The sequence below is a fragment of the Colobus angolensis genome, unplaced genomic scaffold (genome assembly GCF_000951035.1).
Source record: "Colobus angolensis palliatus isolate OR3802 unplaced genomic scaffold, Cang.pa_1.0 Scaffold245, whole genome shotgun sequence".
NCBI lineage: Eukaryota > Metazoa > Chordata > Mammalia > Primates > Cercopithecidae > Colobus > Colobus angolensis.
Window position 1 is genome coordinate 1,018,131 of NW_012115655.1, and position 26,649 is coordinate 1,044,779.

Sequence of the window (26,649 nt, forward strand, 5' to 3'; positions counted from 1 at the left end):
TAGGACAGGGCTTGACCTAAGATTGGCATATATTGTTCTTCCCATAATAGCTATTATTAGAAGGGAAGTTAGGAGCATCAGTGCTGAACCTAACTCAGATAACCTCACTAAAAAGAGACCGTTATGGCAGAGTGACTGAATGTTAACAGAAGAATATAATAACAGATAAATCAACTTTTCAAAATTAAAGTGAAGTATTATGCCTATATCATAATTCTTTTTTTCTTTTTTTTTTTTTTTTTTTTTGAGACGGAGTCTCGCTATCACCCAAGCTGGAGTGCAGTGGCCGGATCTCAGCTCACCGCAAGCTCCGCCTCCGAGGTTCATGCCATTCTCCTGCCTCAGCCTCCCGAGTAGCTGGGACTACAGGCGCCCGCCACGTCGCCCGGCTAGTTTTTTGTATTTTTTAGTAGAGACGGGGTTTCACCGTGTTAGCCAGGATGGTCTCGATCTCCTGACCTCGTGATCCACCCGTCTCGGCCTCCCAAAGTGCTGGGATTACAGGCTTGAGCCACCGCACCCGGCCTTCTTTTTTTCTTTTTTGAGACAGGATCTTGCTATGTCACCCAGGCTGGAGTGCAGTAGCAAGATCGTAGCTCACTGCAGCCTCAGTCTCCCAGGCTCAAGCAATCCTCCCGTCTTAACCTCTGGAGTAACTGGGATTACAGGCACACATCACCATGCCTGGCTAATTTTTTAAAATTTTTATTTATTAATTTTAGTAGAGACAAGGTTTTGCTGTGTTGCCCAGGCTGGTCTCAAACTCCCAGTCTCAGGTGACCCTCCTGCCTTGGCCTCCCAAAGTGTTGGGATTACAGGCATGAGCCACCATGCCCAGCCTATCATATTTCCTTTTTTTTTTTCCTTTTGAGACGGAGTCTCGCTCTGTCGCTAGGCTGAATGCAGTGGCGTGATCTGGGCTCACTGCAACCTCTGCCTCCCAGGTTGAAGCGAGTCTCCTGCCTCAGCTTCCCAAGTGGCTGAGACTACAGGTGCGTGCCACCACGCCCAACTAATTTTTGTATTTTTTGTAGAGATGGGATTTCACCATGTTGGCCAGGATGGTCTTGATCTCTTAAGCTTGTGGTCTGCCTGCCTTGACCTCCCAAAGTCCTGGGATTACAGGCGTGAGCCATTGTGCCAAGTCTTCATATCTCTTTATCAAATGAAGAGATGTATTTGAATATATTATGTGAACTATAAGCTATTAAACAGATGTATGATATTATAAGTAGTGGTTTGTAAATTTGTATTTACTTATTCTTTGTGCTAATATTTTCAAACAATTTTAAATTTAAAATACCTTGTTTTTTAATTATCAAATTATAATAATTGTTTAGTAGGCAAATAATAAATGATCCCTAATGTGTTTCTTTTTCTCTTCTTCTTTTTAACAGAGACATTAGTAAAAACCGCCTCTTAAGTATTAAAACATTTCTTTATTGGACCATCCTGGGTTTCAGTCATGCCTTTATTTTCTTTTTCGGCTCCTATTTACTAATAGGGAAAGATACATCTCTGCTTGGAAATGGCCAGGTAAAGTATATAGTTTTTTTTAAAGAATGTTTGTTAATATTTCATGGGTTTTTTATAACTTTTGTCATAAAGTAAAATTTAAATTATAGAACTTCAAGTATTAAAATGCAAATATAAAAAGATTTACATTTTGGGGGTTAAATAATAAAGTTTCATACAAATGAAAATTGACAGGCAATACAGTGTAATCTCAAAATGAAACTCAAGTTACTAGACAATATTCAAAAATTAGCTCACACAGGGGATATGTTATTGCCCCTGCATGCTGTTCACCTTAGTATTGTGTTTTATTGATAGCTGCCATTTATTTGGTATTTACTTTTGTGCTAAGTACTTTATGTGCTCCATCTCCATTAGTCCTCCCAATAATCTTATTAGGGAGGTATTATTACTCCCATTTTTCAGATGAGAAATGAGGACTTAGTGTTTGCTTTTAATTGCATTGTTGTTTGCCTAGGAAATGCTACCATACTTTTCATTGCACACTCACAATTCTCAATAGATGTCATAACTTAGTATTTAATTTGGCCACTTTTCTAAAGTATGAAATTAGGGAAGAGTGCATTTTCGACAGTACACTGTTACACTGTGTTCTCATTGGAGTGCTCATGTTGAGAGACTCTTGGCAGAGCTAGACCTCTCTTCCAAGGCTTAGCTAAATGGATTAGGAAGAAAAGAAATGACAGCAGTTGTAGGGACTCTGGTGGACTGGAAATGATTGTCACTTTTAGTTTCCCTTTTCCATTCCCACCACTTAAGTGTTGCAAAATATGTTTGGAGATACAGACATACAGAATTTGAAATTGGAACACTATAAAGTTTTACCTGCTCAACAGATCTTTATTGAAGACCAGCTATTCCCAAGTACTATACTAGGCTCTGGTAAGTAACTTGGTCATGGAGCTTAGAATCTTGAAAAGGATACAGAAAATGAGCAAGTAAACTAATAACAAAATACACCGGTGTAGTAAAGGAAATGGGTTTCAAATGTAGAGGCCTTAACTGTGCAAAATCCCTTTATATTGTAGAATAGGGACATAAATATAATTGCCAGTTCACTTTTGAGGACATATTTAGACTGATGTGGATGAAAATATGAATCTTGTAGCATAAAGCTTACAGCACTTCCCAAATAATAACTACTTTTTGTTGAGTTTTTTTCTCTATGCCTGGTACATTATGTGCGTTTGCCCTAACTCTGTATGAGAAAAATATCATTATTAATTTTACATGTTAGAAAATTAACCTCAGAGGGGTTAAGAAACTTGCCTAAGTTCACACAGTAAGCAAATTACAGTAATAGAATTCAGACTCAGATCTATGTGACTTTAAAACCTACATGCTTAGTCATGATTCTCAATTCTTTTGAGAAACAACTGTTAACCTGGTGCCCTTCTGCACAGTCTTACCATCAGTGCAATTGCCATCAAATATATAGACATATGAATGAATATGCACACTTCCACCTTAAATAGTGGGGTGAAAACCAGAGAAAATTAAGACGGGAGGAGAGTTAAGAAGAAGGAAATTTGGATCTTCATCATTGGATGAAAAGGACATTAAAGATACCTTGTGTTGCTAGTCACTAATTTTTTTAATTTTTAAAAGTAATAGGTGCCCATTGTGATAAGTTTGAAGCTTGTAGGAAAAAGTATAAAGAAAATGAATCACTTGGTGGGCCTCTACCCAGATATTATTACTTTTATTATTTTTACATATTTGTTTCAATTCTTCCTTTATGCTATTTTCATTAACCTCATAATTTGTATCCCTTCTTAACATTGTAGCCTAAGTGATTTTGTATGTTATTAAAAATGCTCACGCCTGTAATCCCAGCACTTTGGGAGGCTGAGGTGGGTGGATCACGAGGTCAGGAGATCGAGACCATCCTGGCTAACATGGTGAAACCCCGTCTCTACTAAAAATGCAAAAAACTAGCCGGCGTGGTGGCGGGCGCCTGTAGTCCCAGCTACTTGGGAGGCTGAGGCAGGAGAATGGCGTAAACCCGGGAGGCGGAGCTTGCAGTGAGCCGAGATTGCGCCACTGCACTCCAGCCTGGGCAACTGAGCGAGACTCCATCTCAAAAAAAAAAAAAAATGCTTCAAGAACATTTTTCATGATTACATAATACTCTATTACATTGTCATAATTTAAGTATTCCCTTAATTTGAGAATTTGTTTCTAATTTTTAGTAACTTTTTAAAATAAAATCTTGAACATTCTTTATGCAAAAGATAAAACCTTAGTGAAGGATAAATTGTTATTGGCCATGAGTATGAAAGCTTTTTTCTCTTTACTGTCTATTGAAATTAATCTGCCACTCCCTACCCCCAATACTAGGTATAGTAATAAAGAAGCACACGTTAGAGTCAGAATTGGATTCATATCCTGGCATCTGTAGCTATCGTTTGAGTGATTTGGGATGAGTTAACCTCTCTCAGACTCAGTTTTCTCACCTGTAAAAAGGCACATAATCCTCACCTTATAGATTTGCTGTGAGGATTAAATGACATATTATTTGTAGAGCATTAAGCATAGTGGCTAGCATACAGAAGTATTCACTACATCTCAGCAGTGTTCATTGTTATTTTTACTATTAAATCATTATATTGAAAGATCCTGTCCTACTCAATACCACCTGGTCTAATTCTCCCAGAAACTCTCTCTTAACTGTGAAAATCACCTTGCTGTCTCTCAGAATGCGCCATGCTACTCTCTAACTCTAAGACATTGCTTATGTTCCCTCTCTAGAATGCTCATGCTTCCTTTTCCCCAAGACTTTCTCACCACCTCCTGTTCTTCACAGTTGAGCCCACAGACCCCTTTCCTTTTGGTCCAGCTCCCTCTTAGGTGTCCCTGTGCTAAAAATCCTTTTAGACATCTATCTAGACCGCGTCTCATTGCTCAGCACTGAGTATGTTGGATGTTCCCTGTTTTCTAAATATTGTTATAGCGTGAGGGATCAGTAAACAATTGAGGGCCTAGAGCAGACAAAGTTACTAGAGGGAAGTGCTGAGAGGAGTGACTAGAGGCAAAGATGAAGTCATTGCAAACAAGTGATCCTGGGAGAGGAGCAGGAGGAAGAGTTGCAATAGTTTGGGTTTAAGGGCAGAACGATTCAGAGAAATTTAAGACTTTATCCCTTTTTTTTTTTTGTATTAGGGTATAGCAATTTTATATTAATTAATTTTCAACAAATACTTTTGAAGTATTCTCTAGTTCTTAATTTCAGTTTAGCTTAGGAAAGAACTAGTCATTCTTCATGTATTTATCTCACGTCTTTTTAACAGGCCTTTCTTTCCCTTAGTAAAGTATAAGTCTTGATCAATTTTCTCTAAGAAGGCTCTTTACCTTCAGAGCACTATAAAAAAGATACTCCTTTACTATCACTCCTTAATGAGTTGTCAGAGAACAAAAATATGTTAATGAGAAGGCTGAACTAGTGACTAATTTTTAGCTTTGTTTTTCTTCCTAAATAGTAGAAGAGTTAAACTCTCACGGCTGGGCGTGGCAGCTCATGCCTGTAATCTTAGCACTTTGGGAGGCCGAGGCGGGCAGATCACCTGAGGTCGGGAGTTCAAGACCAGCCTGACCAACATGGAGAAACCCCATCTCTCCTAAAAATACAAAATTAGCCGGAAGTGGTGACACATGCCTGTAATCCCAGCTACTAGGGAGGCTGAGGCAGAAGAATCACTTGAACCTGGGAGGCAGAGGTTGCTGTGAGCCGAGATCGGGCCACTGCACTCCATCCTGGGCAAAAAGAGCAAAACTCCATCTCAAAAGAAAAGAAACAAATTCTCACATAAAATTTGCCTAGCCCTTATCCAAGTTTAAAGTAGTCACAGTATTTAAATATAAGTATTAGTTAAAAAGTGGAACTTGTCTTAACAATACAGTAGTATCATCTTTACCATGGACATTTGTCAAGAAGTCATAGATTAGTAATTCATTGAATATATTGAGTAATCTTTTCATTTTATTTGTTAAAGTTAAAAATAAGCTTAAGACTTTTCTTGTTTGTTTAGTTTTTTATTTATTTATTTATTTACATGATTAAGTTCTTTAGTGGTGATTTCTGAGATTTTGGTGCACCCATCACCCAAGCAGTGTACATTGTACCCAGTGTGTAGTATTTTATTCCTTACCCCCTCCCACTCTTTTCCCCGAGCCCCGAAAGTTCATTGTCTCATTCATATGCCTTTGCGTCCCCATAGCTTAGCTTCCACTTACGAGTGAGAACACAATATGTTTGGTTTTCTATTCCTGAGTTACTTCACTTAGAATAATGGTCTCCAATTCCATCCAGATTCCTGCGAATGCCATGATTTCATTCCTTTTATGGCTGAGTAGTATTCCATGGTATATACGTATACCATATTTTCTTTATCCACTCCTTAACCAATGGCCAGTTGGGCTGGTTCCCTATTTTTGCAGTTGCAAATTGTGCTGCTATAAACATGGGTATGCAAGTATCTTCTTTGTATAGTGACTTCTTTTCCTCTGGGTAGATAGAGGGCGTGGGATTGCTGGATGAAATGGTAGTTCTACTTTCAGTTCTTTAAGGAATCTCCACACTTTTTTCCATAGTAGTTATACTAATTTATATTCCCACCAACAGTGTAAAAGTGTTGCCTTTTTACCATGTCCACACCAACATCTATTATTATTCTATTTTTTTATTATGACCATTCTTGCAGGAGTAAGGTGGTATCACATTGTGGTTTGATTTGGATTTCCCAGATAGTGATGTTGAGCATTTTCTCATGTTCCTTGGTCATTTGTATATCTTCTTTTGAGAATTGTCCATTCATGTCCTTAGGCCCCTTTTTGATGAGATTGTCTTTTTCTTGCTGATCCTTTTGAGTTGCCTGTAGATTCTGGATATTAGTCATTTGTCAGAAGTATAGATTGCGAAGATTTTCTCCCACTCTGTGCTTGTCTGTTTACTCTGCTGATTATTTCCTTAGCAGTGCAGAAGCTTTTTAGGTTAATTAAGTCCCATCTATTTATCTTTGTTTTTGTGAGCCTAAGACTTTAAATTCTGTCTGTAATCTGGGTCAACTTTTTTGTAATTGTTTTTAAACAGGGCGTCATAGAATACTATAGGTTTATGTTTGATAGTGGTAGATTTTTACTGTCCTGCTACCTTAAATTTTTAAGTAAATTTACCATTAAAGAAATGTACAATTGTCATTTCTTACAATTTTGAAAAAGGTAAAATTATGTTATAAAATACAAGAGATTTTGATGTAACTTTAAAAATTTTACGTCCCTCCAAAATATACCATTTAGAAAAACTTACATCATTTTTAAAACAGCTTTATTAAGGTATAATTGACATATAATAAACTACACATATTTAAAATGTACAATTTCATAGTTCTTTTTACCATCTTCACCATTTTTAAATGTACAGTTCAGTAGTGTTAAGAATATTCACAGTGTTGTGCAGCAGCTCTCCAGAACTGTTTCATCTTGCAAAACTTAAACTCTATACTCATTAAATAACTTCTCAATTTTTTTTTCTCCCCCAGCCAACCCCTGGCAACCACCATTCTATTTATCTGTTTCTATGAACTTTGACTACCTATGAAATCATTTTTTAAAAAACCTAAGTAATTGTTACAGCTCTTTTAGAACTCTTAGGTTTTTACCAGAAAACCTTACATGCTATTAAAAAAAATAAAGCTAAATAATTTGGAGGTTAATACCAATGAAACATGTTTATTAAATATACTGTAAATGAGAGGGGTAACTAAGGACTGTTTCTTTTTTTTTTTTTTGAAGAATTTATTTTTTCTTTTGTTGACCCCTACAGAATAAGTCATCTTAGTATATAACTTACTTACTCTAACAATGTTGCTTTTGTACAAAATATTTTTGGAAGTAGCTTAAGTTGTCTTTCTGTGATCTTAGCAAGGAAACTTCCTCAGGAAAGAAGCTATTTAGAATTATAAAAAAGATACTAATTAAGATATTATAGATAAGAAAGTGATGGGGAAAGGTGAGAGAAACAATTCAGATTAAGAGAGTTCACCACCAGTTAGAAGAGACTTCTACAGAATGCAATGGAAAAAGCCTCATGGCTGCCTTAAGAGTATATTAAATGAGTAAGAATATTACAATTAAGAAACAAGAAGGAGGGAATTGTCATATGGTGAGAGCGGAAAACTAGGTTGATATAGGAAAGAAAATACCAGAATAGTTCAGAGGTAGCTGAGTTCCCATCGTAGTATTTCATGTCATTGTTTCCCTGGCTTCAGGAGAAAAAGACAGTAAAGACAAAAAGAATTCTTTTTTAACTTAGGGACCCAAACACTAAATCTATTCCATTTCTTCTCAACTATGAATTGCTCTTTAAAATGAAATCCTGCCCAAATAAGAGGTTTCTTTTGTCTGTTTTACTAAAGTGTACAAGAGTTCAAAGGAAAGCATCTATTATTAATGATTTTTCTTCTCTTTATGGAAGTGTACCCACTTTGAGAAATTAAAAGAATTAAAATTCAAAAAATATAGGATTGGGAGAAAAAGTAGAAAGCTATCAAAGTATGTACATTCCACTTTGGGCTGGGCATGGTAGCTCATGCCTGTAATCCCAGCACTTTGGGAAGCTGAGGTAGAAGGATCATTTGATCCCAGCCTGGGCAACATAGCAAGATCCCATCTCTGATTTTTAAAAAAATCCAATTTGACTTCTCCAGTAGAGATTTTGATTGGCAGACTGTCAGCACCATTCCAGAAAAAAATCATATACTATATCACATTAAAAATTAAATGGAAAACAAAGGATTAAGGAAGAGAATGTAATTCTTCACCCCTTCATTATCTTCTAGACCATTAAGCATTTAAACCAGATTAGCTGGGGGTAAATAATTAGCAATACAAGGTAGACTGAGGAGATGAAATTTCAGGTGGTAATTTTGAAAGAAAAATAAACCTTTGTGTAGTATTTACTACTATTTTCTCTTGAATCTTTAATGATTTCTCTCATTTCCTATCCTTAATTTTTTTTCATACTATACATTATCATCAACTGTTGAAACCTAATCAAATGGTAAGAGCTCTGTTAAGACAAGAAATACATACTATTTTGTATCTGTATTCCACAGAGAATGCTGTATCCTTTATTTCAATTCAAATGATTTACTGTGGTTACCAGTCAGGTCACTCAAGAATGCATATAACTTAATTCCTAGAGGTAGATACAGATTTTTTAATAAAAGGTTATATGGTAAAAAAGATCTTTGTCTAGTTCTTTATAGAATTCCCCTATATATTCATCTATTCATGAGACAAAAATTTAAGCACGAACAGTATTCCAGGCACTTTATTAAGTATTAGATATAGCTGTACCTTAGAAGAGAACAGAAAACGTTATTTTGCTTCTTACGGTATCATCCAAATGTCTCTACAGAGGCAAAATCACCCACACTTGAGACCCACCGCTCTAAATGGAGCAGTGACCTAGGACATAGTTCTAGGCCATCAGATCTTCATCAGTGCACTGGGTACACTCATTCTTCTCATCTAAGAAGTGATCTAGAAACCAAGCAGAGTGGGAAAGAAAGTATTTTGAGCATCTGTCTCTTCTGAACAGGGACAGATCCAGGTTTAGTAGAATCTAAACATTTTCACAGGCCCTCTTTAAGAAAAAAATTTTAAAAAACATACAACTATGAACTTAAGTATATATGCAGATGACTGTGAGTGACAAATATGTCTCATTTATCCCAAACCAAATGTAAGCTCATCTTTTTTTTTTTTTTTTTTTGAGATGGAGTTTTGCTCTGTTGCCCAGGCTGGAGTGCAATGGCACTATCTCAGCTCACCGCAACTTGTGCCTCCCGGGTTCAAGTGATTCTCCTGCCTCAGCCTCCCCAGTAGCTGGGATTGCAGGCATGGGCCACCATGCCTTGCTAATTTTGTATTTTTAGTAGAGACAGGGTTTCTCCATGTTGGTAAGGCTGGTCACAAACTCGTAACCTCAGGTGATCCTCCCTCCTCCGCCTCCAAGTGCTGGGATTCCAGGTGTGAGCCACCACGTCCAGCCTGTAAGCTCATCTGTAGCCAAATCTACAAAATGCCCTTTGCTACTCACATTATCACCTACCAGCTCAAGGGCAAATCAGAATGGAAAGAGACAGCAGTCGTAACCAGTTGATTACAGTTGAAATACATTACTTTGTATAATTTTACCCACAAAAAGCCATGGGAATGGTTTTGTATAGCTTCTTCTAGGGCCTTGAATGGGGCCTATGCAAGAGGAAGCCCTAAATTCTCCTGTAAGGAAAATACCATGTAACATGCCCCAGTCTAGGACCAGTAAAACCAGATACTGAAGGATAGACATCATGTCCTTACCACTTCCAGTCCCAGGTTCCCTGGTTGCATCAAAGTATCTCTCCCAGCTGGGCACAGTGGCTGTAGAGATACCTATAGTCCTAGCATGTTGGGAGGCCAAAGCAGGTGGATCTCTTGAGCTCAGGAGTCCAAGATCAGCCTGGGCAACATAGTGAAAGCCTGTCTCTATAAAAAATACAAAAAAAAATTAGCTAAGTGTGATAGTGTGCACCTCTAGTCCCAGCCACTTGGGAGGCTGAGGTAGGAGGATTGCTTGAGCCCAGGAGGTGGAGGTTGCAATGAGCCAAGATCATGTCACTGCACTCCAGCCTGGGTGACAGATCAAGACTCTGACTCAAAAAAAAAAAAAGTATCTGTGTCCATACCCGTGAAAGAGGAGAATGACACTCCTCCTCAGACAGCTAAGTTGAGACCCACTGATCATCAGTATTTCTGGGTCATTTCTAGAGATGATAAAAGCAGACAGATAAACACAGGTTCAATATGACTTTTGATTCTCCTCTTGGCAAATACATTCCTCAAATGCTCTCAATATTAATTGATGTTTCATTGTTGAATAATCATAATTATTATTTTCCAATTGCCTTTTGTATACCAGGTACTGAGTTCTTTTTGTATACCCCAATTGAAAACTTACAGAAAACTGAGATTTATCCTTATTTGACAAATGAAGAAAGTGAGATATAGAGAGGTTAAGTAATTTGTTAAGTAAATGATAATTGTTAGAAATCTGTAATAAAAACACAGCCTTTTTAATAATTTTTTTGAACCAGTGTTAAGATAATGATTGTTAGGTTTTGAAGGGAAGGTGAGAGTTAAAGAAAGACAAAGAAAGAGGGCAGCTCAAGAGCAAATGCAAGCTTTTTGTCCAGCATAAAACCTACAGAAGTGGGGGGCCAGCCTAATGCCAGAGCCTATCAGCTGCTTACAGGCTGGGGGTACTTACAGGTATGGGCGGGAGGGGTGTGGGCAGTATGGCCCACTGTCTGGCAGGATATTGATAAGATGTTCCCATGATGAGGCGGTTCTGGCCCTTTTTCTGGTGGGATGTCTTCGTGGTGTTCCTTGGACCTTTATCCAGCAAGATATGATAAGGATCTTTCTTTCTTTCTTTTTTTTTTTTTAAGTTGGAGTCGCTCTCATTGCCCAGGCTGGAGTGCAACGGCAAAATCTCAGCTCACTGCAACCTCCACCTCCCGGGTTCGAGCGATTCTCCTGCTTCATCCTCCAGAGTAGCTGGGATTACAGGCGCCCGCCACTGTGCCCAGCTAATTTTTTGTATTTTTAGTAGAGATGGGGTTTCACTGTGTTGGCCAGGCTGGTCTCAAACTCTTGACCTCAGACGATCCACCCGCCTCAGCCTCCCAAAGTGCTGGGATTACAGACGTGAGCCACCGCACCTGGTGTGATAGCGATCTTTCTATGGTGGTCACGTGGTGGTAGGCAGGATGTTTCTCAGGTCCTGAACCCCTGTGAAATGTTGACTTTCACCAAGGTCTGCAAAATAGCAGGGAGCTTACAAAACGGTGCAGTTTGGACTAACAACGATTACTTTGTAAACTAAATTATTAAACTTGTGGTTGTATTCTTACTTGTAGAGATAAAATCCTGAAACTCTTTTGGGGTTCTGTGTGTTTAATACCTTAATAAGTTTTGGCTTAAAGCCGGGGGGAGTATTTTCTGACTGGCAATAACAGAATTTTTACATGGAATCCTTTGAGGAGTAATTCCATGATCCATTATCCTTCCTTTCAGATACAGGTTTTAAGTGTAAATTTCTTTCCTCTTGCTGTACTGTACTGTATCCAAAAATACTGTGGCAGGTGCTCTGCTGTGACATCTGGTTGGAAAGGTTTCTGAAAATACTTGTGATTGAAAAGAATTTTGTTACCATTTTTACTGTGCGGCAGCAATAAAGCAGAGCCTAATGACTACATTATTCTAACTAAAAATAGTCTGGGCCACACCATTCTAAACGCCTTTGGGTTTCCAGTCTGATAATGATATCTAAAAGATCACTGTGTGTAATAATAACACATGTAAATAATGCTTTATGCTGTTTCTTCTCATACTCTTAACTTTATAGTCACCAGTTTCAAATGTACGTGACTTAAAAATTTCAAGTGATTTTTAGTAGAGAATTAGACGACTTTTTACCTGACATTTTATTTAACATTATGTTAACACATAATGTAATAGTGTATTTTTTCTGTTCAGATGTTTGGAAACTGGACATTTGGCACTTTGGTCTTCACAGTCATGGTTATTACAGTCACAGTAAAGGTATGGTACTGAAATTAGAAATGTGGACACATTTTGCAACTGTTTACATAATTAGTTAATTTTCTTCATTTCTTTAGCCATAGATACTTTTCCTTTTTCCATTTTCAAAAACGATTAATTTCACTGATTACTATTTTAATAATTCACTTAAATTTTTGTCAAAAGTTATTTTTAAAGTTTATTTTAGGAAGCCTCAGCTGATTTTTATGATCACATTTTTAAAAATCTCTAAAATTTTGCTTCCTGTGTATAGTGCCAGACAATGTAATTTGTTTTAGGCTATGGAGTTGAAAATAGAGTAATCATGTGAAATTTGAATGCTGCTTCCTCAAAGAAGAAAAATATTATAAACTTGAAATTATTTCATTTTATACTAGGACCTTTTCATTCATATTTATCTCTGAGGGATTTTGAGGGATTATGTCTATCTTCTGAGGGACTTTTAGATATTTATGTTTATTCTTGAGTTTTATCTGAAAGGTTAAAGTAAAGCTTTATTTGTTTATATTTCTAAGGATATAAAAACTTTTTTTTTAGATGGCTCTGGAAACCCATTTTTGGACTTGGATCAACCATCTCGTTACCTGGGGATCTATTATTTTTTATTTTGTGTTTTCCTTGTTTTATGGAGGGATTCTCTGGTGAGTGAATATGTTGTATTTTAAATGGATTGCTTCGACATAATAAACCTTTATTGTGATAGGTTACATTATGAACATATCTGCTCATAATAGATTTTTAGGTAAGTTTACTTCTTTCAGTTGATCTTACTGATATGGAGAGCAAAAAACTAACATTTATTGAATATCTACAATTTTTCTAGATTTTCTATGTAAGATATTACATTGATTCATCACAATCATTATCCCTGTTTTTTTCTGTGTAGAAACTGAGCCTCAGGGTCACAAAGACAAAAAAGTAGCAAAGCCACGATTTAAACCCCCGTTGTCTTATTTCACAATTAATTTTCTTTACACTAGTTATATTATGTATTAATGTATTATGTATTAATATATACAATAAAGTAAGTAACACAGAGCCATTAAATATTAATCATTAACTTTTCTCACAAAAGTAAGTAGTATGCATCATCTTCATTGATAGAATCAGATACTCAACTGGCTACTCTGAGAGATTAAAAATCAATGTTTCTCCTAAGATTCTTTGGTAAGTGATGGATAACCGAAGGCTCTCTTTTGGAGAATTTATATTACATTTGCCTGCTATGTCTTTGATTCATCTATCAGACAAAAAAACTTCTGAAGGTAGGCCAAAAAAATTTGGATTAGCTAAATATTAGCTTCTATTTAGGATCATAAAAGGATATTATGAATGTTTCTATATTTCACCATATTCTTTTGAGGTAGTATATGCAAAAACCCAAAAAGAATATAACACCTACTACTATGTAAAACTAGTATTTGTGAGTACATTAATTTTAAAATATGTTTTTGAAGAAGAGCTTCTGAATAAAGCTTTCATTCTAAGATTTGGATAATCAGTCTTCTCAAATATTTTGTTACACACTTTTTCTTGCTTTGCTTGATCCCTTAAGTCTGTATTAGTACATTATTCTTCTGATACGCTACCACTAAGATAGGGTTATCTGGTCAACTGCTTGCCATTTTCCTAATAAAAACTATAGTTGTTTTATGTTTAACAATTAAAGCTTATCTTGTTTTGTTAGTTGTTCAGTTAATTAAATTATACCAATTTCAGTTTTGAACATTTTCTTGGAGTACTTGTTATGTTCAACTGTAGTGTCTTTATATGATGTCCTGATTTAAGTCTTTCAGTTTCCACTTTTATTAAGCACATTGTCTTTCTTTGCAGGCCATTTTTGGGCTCCCAGAATATGTACTTTGTGTTTATTCAGCTCCTATCAAGTGGTTCTGCTTGGTTTGCCATAATCCTCATGGTTGTTACATGTCTATTTCTTGATATCATAAAGAAGGTATTTGACCAACACCTCTACCCTACAAGTACTGAAAAGGCACAGGTAACCACTTTTTATAATAAATTCATTATCTTTTTAGTTAGGGATCTTTAATGATGAATAGCTGTCATAATTTGCTTATGTCAGAAAATAGGAAATTAGCTATTCCTGTTTCAAGTATTTTGTAACATAAACATTGTTCAATGTGATATTTTTAAAGTTATTTCTTACTATTTCTATTAATTTTATGACTACTGATAAATTATTTTTTAATTACATTGTGTTAATAAAACTTGATGTTTTTAGATATGAAACTATCAAGTTATATCCAGATAATAGTAAAGTAATATCACAACATTCTATCATATATATATAATGAAGATCTATAGCCATGTCTTTAGACACATAATAATTTGAAGAATTTTTCTTTTTTTTTTTCCCGAAACGGAGTCTTGCTCTCACCCAGCCTGGAGTGTAGTGGCACGATCTTGGATCACTGCAACCTCCGCCTCCTGGGTTCAAGCACTTCTTCTGCCTCAGCCTCACAAGTAGCTGGGATTACAGGCACTTGCCTCTACACCCGGCTATTTTTTGTATTTTTAGTAGAGACGGGGTTTCACCATTTTGGCTAGACTGGTCTCGATCTCCTGACCTCGTGATCCTCCTGCCTCGGCCTCCCAAAGCGCTGGGATTACAGGCGTGAGCTACTGCACCTGGCTGAGTAATATTTTTTCTGATCATATTACTTTCATCAAAAAAGTATGAAATGAGGTCTTTAACCTCAATAATTTGTACAGAACAGAATTTTTAAAAACATATTATCTCACTAAACATTTATTAATAAATATTAAACTACAGCAAATATTAGCAGTATGTTACGTAGTGCTTAAGAATCTTGGGGGCCTGATGGATCTCAGTTCAAATCCCAGGTCTTCCATTTGGTATCTCTGTGACTTTAAATCTCAGTTTCTTCATTGGTAAAATTATGATAGAAATATCTTTTTTATTACCTTTCTAGTGAAGATTAAATGAAAAAATTTCCAAATACATATTAGATGCTCAAAAATTGTAGCTATTTAGTTGAATGTGCCTCTCTTATATATTTGAGTAGTACCTGAGCTAGAAATCTCTCAATTTGTCCTTTTAACTATATTGTAGTATTGGATAAATACTCTCAAAAATATATTCTAGCCAACTCTTATGCCCTGAGTTTATTAATCATTTAGTTCTTCCCAGGTTGAGATTTTTTAAACACGCTTGTAACATGCCAGATGAATTTTGGAAATTTAGTTGTATGTTCATCCTACAAATAGAAAAACTACTTCCTAAACATTTAGTGATGTAAGTTAGGCTTCCTGACCAGTGTATTAGTTTTAATTTCAGTTGGTCATGTCCACAACATTTCTTTAGCATTTGTTTGCTTCAATAACCAAATCCTAGCTAGTATACACATTCACACCATGAGACAGCATAGGCTTGTGAAGCCTGACAAACTTGAATTCAGATATTGTTTCAACAGTTCATATGTATGTCTTTGATCAAGCACTTCATAAGCCTCAGTTTCCTCCTCTATAAAATCAGATAAATAATTACTACTTTACATGGTTGTTAGAGATAATGAGTATGAAGTGCCTCACACTGAGCCTGTATATAGTTGATCCTCAGTAAAACAGTTATCATTATAAGTAAAATGAGGATGAGAATGTTATTCTGTTATACTGATCTCCAAATGGGGCTGAAAAAATTTGCATAATCTGATTCCTCTGTATGTCCATGCATATATATTTATATCAGTGTGGACCAACTTTTCTACTCTGCAACATATTACTTAAACATATATCAGAAAGTTTGCCTAGCTTACTATTCCTAATCCTCTGGAAAAAAATATACAATAATAGAGTACTATTTTTAAGGCTTTGTTCATTATACTTTAGATCTTTATGGAGAATAATTTGTCTCCCTGTTTTGACCTAAATATAGTTACATTTCACCAAAATATATGGATGGCATTGTTTTAAAGACTTAATTCTTGAGGCCGGGTGCAGTGGCTCACACCTGTAATTCCAGCACTTTGGGAGGCCGAGGCAGGTGGATGGCTTGAGCTCGGGAATTTGAGACCAGCCTGGCCAACATGGCGAAAGCCTAGGTCTCTACTAAAAATTAAAACAATAGGCCGGGCACGGTGGCTCACACTTGTAATCCCAGCACTTTGGGAGTCCAAGGCAGGTGGATCATGAGGTCAGGAGATGGAGACCATCCTGGCCAACATGGTGAAACACAGTCTCTACTAAAAATACATAAAAATTAGCCGGATGTGGTGGCAGGCGCCTGTAGTCCCAGCTACTTGGGAGGAGAATCGTTTGAACCTGGGAGGTGGAGGTTGCAGTGAGCTGAGATGGCACCACTGCACTCCAGCCTGGGCGACAGAGTGAGACTCCGTCTCAAAAAATAATAATAAATAAAAATTTAAAAACATAAATTAGCCAGGCATGGTAGCACACTCCTGTAGTCCCAGCTACTCAGGAGGCTAAGGCACAAGAATCGCTTGCATCTGGGAGGCAGAGGTTGCAGTGAGCCAAGATTGCGCCACTGCACTCCACCTTAGGCGACAAAGTGAGACTCCGTCTCACAAAAAAATATATACTTAATTCTTTATAAGAGTAAATATAGGTTCAGTATCCTTTATCCAAAATGCTTGTTTCAGATTTCAGATTGTTTAAAGAGTACTTGCATTATACTTATTGATTCAGCATCCTTAATATAAAATCTGAAATGCTTCATTTAGCATTTTCTTTGAGCATCATGTCTGCACTCAGAAAGTTTCAGATTTTGGATTTTCAGATTGGAGATACTCAACCTGTAATCAGATTTATTTATATGTATCCTTAGAAATTCTACTTTAGGCAGAGCATTTGCAAACTTACACGTGTTCATAGAGGTTTCTTAATAATATAAAAGGTGATAATATTCGTTCTTGTTACCTTTCCAGTAGCCTCTTTTTAAAGGAATACATAGGAAATATTTGGACTACCTTAAGGTAGGCCGTTAGACAAGTTAAAAATTAAAAGTGCTTATATATATTTTGGTTCTTTCACTATAAAGCTAAAATTGATTTAGTCTATTTGATTAAAAATGGAATGTACAGTGGATCAATCATTTTATCTATGTGTAAAAGCTAGTATAGTCTTTCTTCTTGGCTCACTAAATTTCCTTCTAAATGACTTAACTGGGTGTTCTAGGTGGTCTAATCCAAGAAGGAAATCTCTGCTTCTACTCAGGGATCTTCTAGCCTGCTGGGGTTGGTGTATTTTTTCCTTTCCTTTTTTTTTTCTGAAACAGTATATGGTCATTGAAATCCTATATGTAACATTATTCCTTTGTTATGGTCAGTAATCATTATTTTAGCTTTATATCATTCCTGATTTCAAATGATGGAGAAATGGCTAGAAAACTGTCAGCTACTTCATTGTTTACCAAAAGTAGCAAGAAAAATCGTATCAAAGGAAGAGCTGTCAGCATGTTTTCTGAGCCTTGTTTTTCTCCAAAATAACAATGTGGTGTTAAGAGTGAATAATAAATTCTTTTGATGGCACAGCCAACAGCTCTACAAATGTCAGTCATGTATGTGTATCACGTATGATATTTATTCCTCCTGTAGGAACAGATGTATTTACAAGGCGTGTCCTGTGTCTCTCTTAGGTGATGAATACAGCTCACTGACTTGTTGTGTGTCCATCCCTTTTCTGTCCACTTATAGATGTACTCCAACACAGTTGCTTTAAGTGACGAGTTCATCGCACTGCAGCCATTGTCGAGGGCAAGGAATCAGCTGAGCAAACTTAGGTAGAGTAGGAGGAGTAGAACCTCATTAACTCTTCTGCATGCTAAAGGTCAATTAAACAATATCAAAAGATGGGCAGAGGCATGAATAAAGAGTGGGGCATTTTTGTTAGCATGGCCCTGTCTCTGGCTAATTTGACCTTTATTAACATATACGTTAAAACCTAAAAAAAAAAAATCCATTTCTTCTTTGAGAAGAAAATTCAGATAAAAATTCAACGTGATCACAGAACAGAGATCTATACCTTGTTAATATATTTGTACACCTTAACTATCTTTTCTAGTACAACTCTAATGCTTCTGCTTGTCATGTTATTCATATTTATGAATGCTCCTGCATGTTGAGTAATTAAAGCTACATATTTGGAAGTGAGAGTTGCCCATTTTTTTATCTTGCCTTAATTTGTATTATAAATACATGTGCATATTTATGTTTGTATACTGTAATGGCTGCTGAAGCATTTCATATCCTGGCTACTATTTAGTGCATCTATAAATTGAACAATGTGTGTGTATGTCTTTATCTCCACAGACAGATGCATTCTGTCACTTTGTACAAAAAATAATAGTATAGAGATGTCTTTTGATAGAAAGGGATGAAAGCTTAAATTCTAGGACTTTTTATATTAAGATACTAAAACTATGTATTAAGTATGGTTTGAAGGGGAAAAGTAATATAACTTATTATTTTTCTTTTTAGAAATTGGCACTTTTCCATTTCTTGCTCTATTGGTTTCTTACAGATTCTTAATCACGTATTTTTTAAAATTCTTTTTTATTCTCAAGGTTTCTAATCTTTCTGTGTTTTTCTGATCAAATGAATGACTTTTACACAGCACCACTTAAATAACCTTTTATAAAACTCTATAAGTTCATAATATTGAGCCATTTAAAGATTTATTAAGCCTTTCAGGTTATTATTAACTTCAACTTTAAAAAATATTCTATTTCAAATTATAATGGTGTAATAATTACAGATGAGTATACAAATGGGTGTTTAAGTGGTAGTCAACTAAATTTTATATTTAAAATGAGAAATAAATTAAAATAAAGATTTACCTTCACTTTTGGCTCAGCCAAATATGTGTATCACAATTTTATCAGTAGGTGACTTTAAAAACAGTGGCTTTCTATCACATTTTTTAGCATCTAATTATTTAACTCTAAAGCAGGAGAGCTCATTATTTAAAAGCACACTCTGGCCAACTGTTTTTTTGTCATATAAAGATAACTTTTATGTTGTGAATAATCATATTTTTATGAAATCATTTTCACATATCATACTGGCTTAAATCAAACCACATTTTTTTAGCAAAACTAGATTTAAGAATAATGGAGAAAGGAAATCATAAATCAAAGAAATCACTGATTCTGTAATACTCTGATAAAACAGTAAGCTGAACATTGATCTGTGAAAGGTCACAATGAGAACAGGATATGGATGAGATGGTCTTTCTGCAAGCCACTCTCCAATCAGGTGGTGTAACAAGTGGGAAAGAACGCTGTTCAGAGAGCGGCAGGCCTGAATGCTGATGCTGCAGCTGGTGCGACTCCCAGTGGGTCCTAACCAAGTCACTTAACCTCTGGGCCTCTAGGTTCTTCACCTGTCACATGATCATTTTACATACTGTGGTCTGCTTATTTACCATCAGCATCATAGAAAAACAAAAAGAAGAAATACTGTGCTCAACTAAAAGCCAGGCAGAGAAACAGTTACTCAGATTGAGCAGTGAGTGACCACTAGGTGGGCATTTGTTCATAGCTGCATGGAGAGTAAGTGTCCATATACATCTTTCTGCTGATGCAGCCTCTGAATTTTGAATGCATCAGTTTTTTAAACTGCATTGAGCAGTATTCCATGGGTGTGATCCATAGTAATGTAACTGTTTACTCCTGTGACAGAGAGGAAAACTGTATGGATATCAGATATCTTTAAGAGCTTTTTCATCTTTAGTCAAGTTAGTACTTCTTAAGGACAATTAAGGCCAGGCGGTGGCTCACGCCTGTAATCCCAGCACTTTGGGAGGCCAAGGCGGGTGGATCCCTTAAGGTCAAGAGTTCGAGGCCATCCTGGCCAACATGGTGAAACCCCATCTCTACTAAAAATACAAAAATTAGCTGGGCGTGGTGGCAGACACCTGTAATCCCAGCTACTCGAGAGGCTGAGACAAGAGAATCGCTTGAAGCCAGGAGTTGGAGGTTGCAGTGAGCCAAGATCATGCCAGTTCACTCCAGCCTGGACAACAGAGTGGGACTTCTTCTTTTTTAAAAAAATAAAAAAATTAAAAAAAATCAATACAAAACTATTAACAATTTTCTTTTGAATAAACAAAACTCATTTTGAGTATTTTCCCTTCCACTCTTCCCCTGTATTATAGGCAAAGCTATTAAGATATCTTCACATAAACTTACTATACTCTTGAAACCAAAAAATTCTGATAATCTTTTGTTTATATCAGAAATTCAGCATTGCATCTTTCATAGAAATAATTATTGGTCAGTCTTAATCCTGGGAAAATACATAGAGATAAGGCAAAATTGTTTTTTATTCATTAAGGACATTTTCTTGTAATTTAATAAGATCTAAAATAAGGATGGCTGTAGACACACTTTAAACTTCCTTAGAAGGTCTCTAATACAAATACAGAAAAAGAACTGAAATGTGTATAAATTATTGACCCTCATTAAAAATCTGTTTCAAATTGAGGATTAAATTTATTTTGTTAACAAATAGATCAGGTGAAGCGCTTTGCACACATGCTCAACATTTCTAAGGCCATGAAGTCCAGTTAGAGTAGAGAAGTCTTCTGAGAAGGGAAGCAGGAAAGATGAGAAATTGGACATACCTTTGCAATAAGAACCCTAAATCTTGGTGGCAAATGAATTTAATAGAAGAAACTGAATTTTATTGAAAGAAATTTGGTTTTAACTTAGTTGTAATACATATTTAGTTGGAGCTTTGTGCACTGGAAAATCATGGCTTTATTTTGTGTGCTTATGTTCCCCTTAAGAAGTTCCCATTAGGGAAACTGCCCCTTCTTGGGGGTCATGATGGGCAGCAAGATGGCGTCTGCCAGTAGGGTCGTTCAGGTAGTCAAACCACACACTCCATTAATAAGGTTTCCTGACAGATGAGACAATCCTAAACCCAGTGTATCGGAAGCTTTGAGATCAGCAGGGCTACCATCTCACTCTTCTGTAATTTCACAACATTCTAAGGGAAGTAAATCACCAGATTTGCTGATGTATCAGGGTCCACCAGATACTGCAGAAATAATAAAAACATTACCTCAGAAATACAGAAGGAAACTTGTGTCTCAAGAAGAAATTGAATTTATCCAACGTGGAGGTCCTGAATAACCATGGTGGCTGCTGTTTGTCATCAGACAATAGAATTGTCTTTACAATAAAGGACTTCCAAAATGACAGATGAGAAACTGTATATTAAACACCTTTAATAAATACTATGAAAAAAATGAAATATAGAAGATTTAGATGGACACTTGTATTTCCTAATTTATGTATCTTGGTCAGCTTCTCCACAAGCTTACCTAATTGTTTATACACTTTATACTTATTAAAATATACATTTTTTTAAAAAAGTTCCCATTAGCCCTGTTTTGTGACAGTAAATGTGCTGTTCTTTGAACATTTCTTTTGTGCCTCAGATTGTGGACGCCAATTTGTTGCTTTGATTTTAAACCTCTATATGGTGAAGAGTATCATTCTGTAATATGAGACTTGTTGCTTTTCTGTCCTTCCAGATGGAAGAAGATAAGGGTTCAGTCAGCTCAGCATATGAATTTGCTGAAAGCCAGCACAGAGGGGAGGACAGTAGGCACCTGCTAGCTGAGGCTTGCAGCCAGCAGGACAGTTGTTGCGTGCACTAGGTAGTACTGCGCTGGACCTTACCGGGGACTCATCCGCTAAGTTCTCATGCTTGGGGGGCATGTCATGGGACACCTGACCTGACATTTCCATTTCGTTACTAATTCCTTCACTGTTCCTCATATGTTGTTTTGGTTTCATTGTTTTCCTTTTTTGTGATCTTTACATTTTTCATATGTCCATCCCTGAAAATTTTGTCAATCTCTCTTTAGAGTTCCAAAGATAAATCAGACTTCACCTCACATTCTAAGCTGTGAAGATATTCTCACAACCTATTGTCTTACATTCAAGAAAATACTCCTTTTCACTTCTCCTTTTGAAAATGTCTTGCTATTTCTGCTTTCTCTGAAATCATTTTCCCCCTTGAAGTTGTAGTTGTGTACCATTTACCCGTCTTAATGTAGTTAGATACTGAATTACTTATCTAAGTCACCTTTTAAGTTGAATGATCAAAGAGTAGGGTGCTTAGACTTAGTACTGAGAAATTTTCTGCTGACTGATATTCAACAAACTTTCCATTCTTTTCATAAATCTTTTGAAACAGGGTCTCATTTCATCGCCCAGGCTAGAGTGCAGTGGCACGATCATGGCTCACTGCAGCCTCAACCTCCTGGGCTCAAGTGGTCCTCCCACCCCAGACCTTTCTCCTGTAGCTGGGACTACAGGTGCATCCCACCATGCCCAGCTAGTTTTTTGTATTGGGTCTCGCCATGTTGCCCACACTGGTCTCAAACCCCTGGGCTCACGCGATCTACCTGCCTCAGCCTCCCAAAGTGCTGGGATATAGGTGTGAACCACCACACCTGGCTCATAAATTTTCATAGTTTAAAATAAAAATTTTTTTAAAAAGGCCGGGCGTGGTGGCTCATGCCTGTAATCCCAGCACTTTGGGGGCTGAGGTAGGTGGATCATGAAGTCAGGAGATCGAGACCATCCTGGCGGACACGTGAAACCCCATCTCTACTAAAAACACAAATCATTAGCTGGATGTGGTGGTGGACGCCTGTAGTCCCAGCTACTTGGGAGGCTGAGGCAGGAGAATGGCATGAACCTGGGAGGCGGAGCTTGCAGTGAGCTGCGATCGTGCCACTGCACTCCAGCCTGGGCGACAGAATGAGATTCCGTCTCAAAAAAAAAAAGAAATAACTGATGAGAGCTTGATTTTCTCTTCTCTTGAGGAATAACCCTGATAACATTTCTAGACCTAATTGGGATATGCAGAATATTTTGATTGGTAGTAATTATGGAGGATAAAATTTCCTGCCAGTAATAATTGTATTATTTGGACTAATTGCTATTTTATTTATTGTCATTACTAGTCAAGAAAGTGCTGTTGGGATAAGCAGTGATGAAATTTTGTAACAAAGCCACTTGAAAATTGTAAATCTTTTAACAACATTATAAATCAGACCTTGGAACAGGTAGAATAATTTAAAGAATCTGAACTATTCTGTAAGATACAGTTTTTAAATTAGATTAGTGGATTGCCCTACATGAAAAATTAATCAACTCTGTTATTAAATATCAGTTGAAAAGATATTCAGAAGAATTCGGAATTTTTATTTGTTTTGGTATGCTTCATATGATATTTACAGTGTATTTCTCTTGCATTGTGCCTTGCTGTAGAAAGTTGTTTAGTTTTTTTTAATATGCTCCGATTGAGCTCCAAAGAAAGTTCATGTGAAGAGCTTGCTGCTGCCTAGGATTTATGTTATGCCCTGGACAGTCTACAAAGCAGATTATCTACTTGAGACCTGATAATACCAAAACTATAAGATTGTGTCCTCTGTGATAAAAGTTCCCCACACATTCAAGTTCTAGTGGATATTTCATACGATGTGGATCTGGTACTGCTTTGCTTTAATATGTCCATTAAATGTACAATACAGTTGAGAATTGAGTTCTTAGAATGTTCCCATTAAATAACGGAAGCCTTATTATGGTGACTTTTGCAAAGGAATGATAAGTGAATTATCTCTTACACCCTGTGATGTTAATTTACCCTCTGCATTAAGTTTGGGGATTTTATCATTTTTCACAGGTATTAATTTCTTCCTCACCTAAACTACAAATTCCTGGTCATATGTGGTTATTTATGTAACCAGTAGAGTGAGTATATCATTAAAACAGAAGGCCCTTAGTCTTCTTTCAAACTAGGAATAAGCCAGATTATCAAAATAAATTTACCGAATCAGTATAATTCTCATCATATTTTTCTTTTCTTTTTTGAGATAGAGATAGAGTCTCACTCTGTTGCCCAGGCTGGAGTGCAGAGGCACCATCTCAGCTCACTGCAACCTCCACCTCCTGGGTTCAAGCAGTTCTCCTGCCTCAGCCGACAGACTAGCTGGGACTACACATGCAGCTAATTTTTGTATATTTAGTAGAGACAGGGTTTCGCCTTGTTGGCCAGGCTGGTCTCGAACTCCTGGCCTCAAGTGATTCACCTTCCTTGCCTCCCATAGTTCTGGGATTACAGATGTGAGCCACTGTGCCCGGCCCATATTCTTATTTTCATACTTAAATTTAGGTAATACATACAGAAATCTCCTTCTCTTAAATTCTTAAAAGACAGTATGGAAGTATTTTATAACCATCTTTCTAAGTTGTTTATTTTACTTAGAGGGAAGGAGAGAGGAAAGGGAGTTTAGAAGAGTGAATATGAGCTTAAAGAATGTTTTGGAGAAACAGGCCTTGAGTAAGATATATCAGTTACCCAGATTTCATCACTTCATGGCTATCTCCATCACAATTCTGAATTATGAGATGAAGCTTATTACTTGTTTTAGAGATTTTATGATTCTTAATCAGATTTGAAAATGTAATATTTGATGACTTGATTTTATATTAAAAAGAAAAACATTTCCTTAAACAGAAACCTCCTCTTTTTTCATTTTGTTTTTATAATTAGAGTTGAAAGCTTCTTTCCAAATAACTCCTTTAAGGCCAGCAAGGTGCTCACTTTGATTATATAGTATATAAAACACCTTTCAGGGCAAAAGACCTAGCATGGTTAATTGTTTGACAGTTATTATCTAAACTTCAAAAAACAAAAACCTTTATTTGATTTGATAGAATGTCATAGGTGTGACTAAAAAATGTTAGAAATGTAAGATATTTTTCTAAAATTTATAAGATTTAAGGAAGGTTGTAAGGTTTCAGGAAAATATTTTGTATAAGCAATAAGAAATATCTGTTTATTGTCATTGACATGAAAATAATGGAAATAAAAGCAGTGAACCAGAATTTATTTAAAAGTGAAGATGAGCATTTTTATTATCTGTGCATAGTCATGTTGAATAGGCATAGTTGTTTTGCTTGACAGCCTTTCTAGCACTAAATTATGTGGTCATTCCTGGGAGCAAGTGTGGTGGAAAGTGAGGCTTTCTAGTAAATGAAAAGTTACCTCTTGATACTACCAGGTAGGGTCTCACTCCCATTACTATGCTTTTTTTTTCTTTTCTATTATTTATAAGTAGTCTCCCAAAAAATGTAATGATTTCCTCTCCTTACTTTGAATGAAATGAGCTCTAAATGGTCAACTCCATTCTCCCTCGCCCAATTATACTGGCAACTATGGCTGTACAGGTACTCTGGCCGAGCTCTCAGTTCCTGAATATTGAGATCAAAGATATATATATGGGAAAGTAGTAGAGCTTAGAGGTTTGCTAGAGAACAGTATAGCATTTTCTATAGATAGCTTTACAGAAACACAGCCAACATTCAGCATTTTAACAGCAGCTGAGGCTGGCCACAGTGGCTCATGCTTGTAATCCTAGCACTTTGGGAGGCTGAGGTGGGCGGATTGTCTGAGCTCAGAAGATTGAGACCAGCCTGGACAACATGGTGAAACCTCATCTCTACTAAAATACAAAAAATTAGCTGGGTGTGGTGGCTGTAGTCCCAGCTACTCAGGAGGCTGAGGCATGAGAATTGCTTGAACCCAGGAGGCGGAGGTTGCAGTGAACCGGGATCGCACCACTGCACTCCAGCCTGGGCAACAGAGTTTGAGACTTGGTCTCAAAAAAAAAAACAAAAAAAAAAAAACAGGCAGCTGAGTTCTTTTATTTTTTTCTTTAGAGAAAAAAGGAAACATATACATACAAACTATATATACACATATATAAGTTCAAAAAGTTATCCGAAGAAGTCATTTCTTAAAATTTTTGACATTTCAAGATGTTTACCTTCTCTGTTGGGATGTCTATATTTTAATAACTGTCCTTCAGTTTTAAAGCGAAGGATGGCCAGGCTCAGTAGCTCACATCTGTAATGCCAGCAATTTGAGGGGCTGAAGTGGGAGGACCACTGGAGGCCAGGAGTTTGAGACCAGCCTGGGCAGTATAGTAAGACCCTGTCTCTACTAAAATTAAAAATTAGCCTGACATGATGACACACACCTGTAGTAGCCACCCAGGAGGCTGAGGTGGAGGGATTGCTTGAGCCCAGGAGGTTGAGACTGCAGTGAGCTATGATCGGTTGTGCTACTGCGCTCCAGCCTGGACGACAGAGCAAGACCCTGTCTCTCAAAATAATAAAAATAAAGTGAAAGGTGATGAATGCAAAGCAAGATGATTACGTAAGGTCAGATCCAGACCAAGGCCGTGTCTTGCGTATATATGGATACTCAAGTGCTGGCTACCTTCTGGGTGTCATCTCGATGAATTTCTCCTCAGTTTGGTTGAGCACCAGCGTTGAGCACAGCACATGTTGTTAAACTAAAAAGTGTCAGACAAGATCCTTGCTCTTTTGAGTTTCTGGTTTAGTTCTCCCCAAGTAAATGTGGTAAAGGACCAGTTTGT

General features: G+C 36.7%; 1 protein-coding gene and 1 pseudogene across 2 annotated transcripts in view; both read left to right on the forward strand.

The window, feature by feature from the left end:
- The window catches only part of ATP11B (ATPase, class VI, type 11B), a 114,882-nt gene that overhangs the window by 77,450 nt on the left and 10,783 nt on the right, over positions 1–26,649 (forward strand). Inside the window, exons 24-27 of the mRNA XM_011945782.1 lie at positions 1,398–1,536; positions 12,118–12,183; positions 12,721–12,824; positions 14,017–14,182. Of these exons, the coding sequence (XP_011801172.1) occupies positions 1,398–1,536; positions 12,118–12,183; positions 12,721–12,824; positions 14,017–14,182 (475 nt within the window). The remainder of the gene's footprint in view (positions 1–1,397; positions 1,537–12,117; positions 12,184–12,720; positions 12,825–14,016; positions 14,183–26,649) is intronic.
- On the forward strand, positions 21,008–21,453 carry LOC105514437 (annotated as a pseudogene). The gene has a single exon (XR_001002177.1). The product of XR_001002177.1 is annotated as a 28S ribosomal protein S36, mitochondrial pseudogene (transcript).